At 31.2% G+C, this 4663-nt stretch overlaps 1 protein-coding gene across 1 annotated transcript; it reads right to left on the bottom strand.

The window, feature by feature from the left end:
* Positions 1-3249: 3249 nt before the first annotated feature.
* Positions 3250-4269, bottom strand: LOC110604650 (abscisic acid receptor PYR1). Its single transcript, XM_021742909.2, has one exon. It carries the CDS (start codon positions 4207-4209, stop codon positions 3565-3567), a length of 645 nt encoding a protein of 214 aa, XP_021598601.1. The 5' UTR covers positions 4210-4269; the 3' UTR covers positions 3250-3564.
* Between the last annotated feature and the right edge of the window lie 394 nt (positions 4270-4663).

Here is a 4663-nt window from a genome sequence, read left to right as displayed (position 1 = left end):
CCCTATGTTCGGCCGCCGAACATTGACTTTCGGCCGCCGAAAGTGGGTTTTTCAACCAGCCCCCAAAGTGTAACCTTCGGCTTCCGAAAGAGAGGAACAAAGACGAAAGTCACTCAAGTTCGGCCGCCGAACATTTAACCTTCGGCCGCCGAAAGTGTGTTTTGGGTCTGCCTCCGAAGCCTAAAGTTCGGCTTCCGAAAGAGAGGAATAGAGACGAAAGTCACCCAAGTTCGGCCGCCGAACTCTGACTTTAGGCCGCCGAAAGTTCTTTTTTAAAGGAATAGTTTCTTCACCTCAAATGGTTCGGCCGCCGAACTCTAAGCTTAGGCCGCCGAACCTGAGTTTTTCTAGGCACGGTATAACGGTTATTTCTGAACATAAACGGCTCTATTTGCATTTAATGCATCCCCAACGGCCATATTTATGATAGAACTATAAATACAACTTGCTTTTGATGTTAAGGGGTTACAACAACCAACTAAACAAATATTTATTGAGATTACAGCATTTTTCATTCTCTCTCTCTCAAAACCTTGAGCCAAAGCATTGATTTCTTGAAAGCTTGTTTTGAGTTGTAATTGATTGGCTTTTCTGAGTGAGTAAAGGTTGATTGAGAGATTCTGTTGTTGTGAGTGTGGCATTGAGCAAAGAATCGCTCTTGAGTGGAAAAGAGATTTGTAAAGAGCAAAGGCTTGCTCTAAGATTGTAAGGGTTTTGATCTTCACCCAAAGAAGATTTGATAGTGGAGTTGAACTCTCAAGTGGACCTTGAGGAGAGGACGTAGGCTTGGATAGTTGAACCTCTATAAATCTTTGTGTTGATTTTTCTCTTCCCTATTCTCTTCTAATTTCTTGTCTTTGCCATTAAATTTTTTATAAACCCAATTCACCCCCCTCTTGGGTTGCCTCAAGGGACAACAATTATATTTATGTCTATCTTTTTACAGTATAAAAGAAGAAGGAATCACATAGGCAAATGTATACTATTCTCTTATACCAGTCAAGTTCTAAGCAATCTATTACATTCACTTCATTTTTCAATATATTAACTTGAGCGTCAAAGTGGCTGCCGTGAGCACCCACTACCTCATGTTCTTTTTCGTGCGGGTCTAGTCAATCACATTACAGTTATGTTTTCTAGCTATATCAATTAAATTATTTAATGAGTTTCATAAACTATATAGACTTAAAAAAATTAAATTTAAAAAAAAATAAATTTAACGGTTAGACTATTTAAATTTACTTAAAATAAATATGATAAAAATCAAATTTTTTTTTTGATAAAGGTGTGATTGTGAAATTAAATTGAAATCTTTTAAAATTTAACTTAATAAATGCATTTATCACTAGGGCATGTTGATGAGTGCAATCAAACATTATTTCTATAGTGGTAGATTAAACAATTCAAATTAAAAAAAAAATTCTTAAAAACTAATTTAATATTTTATATGGAAAAATTATCCAATTTGCTAAATTTTATTCATATTTTTTTTTCAAATTGTTCTAGTTCAACATAATCTCAAACTTAAAAACTTTATTTTCAATAAGTATATGAAAACAAAAAAATTTAATAACAAAAATTAGAAATATTACCAAAAAAATTGAAACTCAATCCCTCATTTAAATTTTTTTACGTACGTTAGTACTTAACTTTTAATACTCCCTCTATTAATTTTTATCCATCGCTTTTGACAAATCAGTTCCTCTAAAATTATTTATAATTTTAAATATATCGTTTAAGATTTTTACACAACCACGGAAATAACCTCAACTCGATTAAATTATCATTTATTTCATCTCATTATTTCATTCTCATTAATTCTCTATGAATTAATTTATCAATATAAAAATATAACAATTAAGTGGAAAAAAATATAAGTTTTTTAAATATATATATATATATATATATAATTGATATTGCATTTAATTTATCAAAATTTGTTCTCCCTAAAGAGATTGAGTTTTCATATAAAATTATCGTTAGCAATCATAATTCAACAGATTCCATTACAAGCACAATCCAATAGATCTTATTATGCCTATAATTGCAGAATTACTAATCGATTAGCCGACGAAATCTCTTATCAATTAATCGATTACATTATTGTCGGATTATTAGAAAATATTATAATTAATTATATATTTTTATAGTATAAAAATTAATAATTATAAGAATAAAAATACGTAATTTTTACATAATTATTTTTAAATTCTAAATAATTTCTTATATTCACTATATTTTTTAGTTCATTGACTTAAATATCAAATTAACTGTAATAAGTGTCAACCGCATCATATTCTTTTTTTTATAAAATTAATTAATTATAATATAGTTCTATTTCGACCATAGGGGTAGTATGTTGAATATATATAAAAGTTGAATTACTTTTTACCTTAAATCTCCGCTAAACATAAGATTTATTTTTTTTTTATCAAATATGTCTTATTATTTATTTTTTTTTATTTTAATTATCTCACTTTTAATTGATAAATTAGCCGAGATAAGATTACTAAAATTAAAGTAATTAAATGAGTAAAAAATAATAATTTGATCAAATTAAAAGTTATTTAATTATTATTATTTTTTAAAATTATCATAACAAGCATGGGAGTATTTAATAAGGATCGTTAAACTCAATTTCATGACGAATTATAGCGACAGCCTAAAAAGATTTCCAAGACGCAGTGATTAGATATAAAAGAGGAAAGAAAAAGGCAGCAACTTTCGCCAACTTTTATTCTCAAATGTAAACAAAAAGTCAAAAGCATAGATTCCACCAAATACTAAACCCTTTAACATCTACAGTGAATCATACTTACTATATCTGATGCTGACGTTGCCACAGTTTTTTACCTATTTTTTTTTATCTTTTTAAATAAAATTAAATCACTAATTATCATTTTCTAATTCTAAAAAAATCATTTGCAATCAAATTTTCCAAAATTAATTGTCTTTTTTTTGAATTTTCTAAACTTAATCAATTTAAATCAATTAAAATAAATAAATTTTTATTTTTTGAAATTTTATGGAATATTTCAAAAATATTTTAATTGGATTTTTAAAATAATAGAATTTAATTTAAGTTCATTTAATTATAAGAAATTACAATAATTTAACAAAATAAAATATAGAAACTCTACAATACCCTCAGAAGAAACCTTTCTTTCTCTTTTTCCATTGGCTTCTTTCTTCTTATTTTATACAAATTCATGCATTATGAGGAGAACAATAAAAAAGGACAAAAAAAGAAAAAAGAAAAAAGAAAATTTATTTAAGACGACACCGTTATTCTCAAAACTGAACATGTCTGTACAAACAAGTTCATTTGACCATAATGCCCTCGCCTTCTAAATTACAATTCCAAATTCCAACACAGCATCACCACGGGATCGGATCTTGGCAGACCAACCCCACAAGCAAATCACGTGGCATCCAAGTCAAATGCCTTCCAGCACAGGGCATTTTTGTAATTTCACAAAACCGAACACCATAAAAAACATAATAACGAAGAGAGGGAGAGAGGGGAAAGAAGTTCAAAAAATTACTTGTTTTTTTTGTCATTTCTTAAATTACCTGCGATTTTCCGTCACCATCACGCGCCAACCCCTCGGCAACGGACGCCAATTTCTGGAGGTTCAACTTCACAACTGTATCGGCAAAGAGCCGCGTGTCCTCTTCTGTATTGCCGTCCGGTACATCGACGACATACGATTCTAAAACGACGCTCCAGATCCTGCCGTCGCGTTCGAAGCCATGCACAGTGGTTACCGACCTGTAATTCCTGAGCCTATGCTCCCCTCCAATGATAGTGAAACCTGTGACTTGTCGTTCATCGTCGAGGATGTCCAGCCTCTCTGTACTGGTGGCAGCCGGTAAACCGGAGATCACGTTGACGTCACGGGTGGTCCCTACCCTCATTTTGAAGCCAGGCTCAACGGTGCAGCTCTTGATAAAGTGTTTATAGGTCTGCGGCTTATCGAAACAACGGACTATGGACCAGATGACGTCGTTTGATGCGTTGATGCGTTGGGCTAATAGAGAAGAACATTGGCCTGGACCAATTCTGTAAGTGTGGAACTCAGAGATATGTTGAGCTAACTCATCCAACTCGGACTGATTCAACCCAGATGGAATCGTCAAATGATGGGTTGTGTAAGTTGGTTCTTGTTCTGCTTCTGCCATTGAGCTTGAGGACTCTGGCTTCTCCATTGAGAGAGAGAGAGAGAGAGAGAGAGAGAGAGGAGATGAGTTGTGTTTTTGTTTTGTAGATATACAAGAGGGGGATTATGTTGAAAAGGGAAGGGTAAATAGGGAAATTAGACATGGGTTTTAAATATATGTTATTTAAATTTTTAATAATATTTTTGAATTTTTATTTTTTAAATAATAACATATTTTAAAGAATTAAAAAATAGGTTTTATGAGATATTAGAAAGGTGGCAAGTGGGTGAAGGAGACAGGTGGGTTTCATTTCGTGTTAGTTGCTTGACAGATCAACCTGGCTGACCTGCAAGGCCGAATAGCTTATTTTTATTTTTTATTTTTTATTTTTTATTTATTAAATAAAAAACTAATTTCATGGGCAAATTTCAAATTTGTATTCTAATTTTAATTTTGATTCACATTATATTTATATATTTTTGCATAATTTCTCTGAACTTTT

This window comes from Manihot esculenta, chromosome 17 (assembly GCF_001659605.2).
Source record: "Manihot esculenta cultivar AM560-2 chromosome 17, M.esculenta_v8, whole genome shotgun sequence".
NCBI classification, from domain to species: Eukaryota; Viridiplantae; Streptophyta; class Magnoliopsida; order Malpighiales; family Euphorbiaceae; genus Manihot; species Manihot esculenta.
This window is presented reverse-complemented; position numbering and strand designations above follow the sequence as displayed.

Bases quoted from the DNA above. Each gene is read 5' to 3' on its own strand.
- LOC110604650 (XM_021742909.2), bottom strand. From the start codon at position 4,209: ATGGAGAAGCCAGAGTCCTCAAGCTCAATGGCAGAAGCAGAACAAGAA.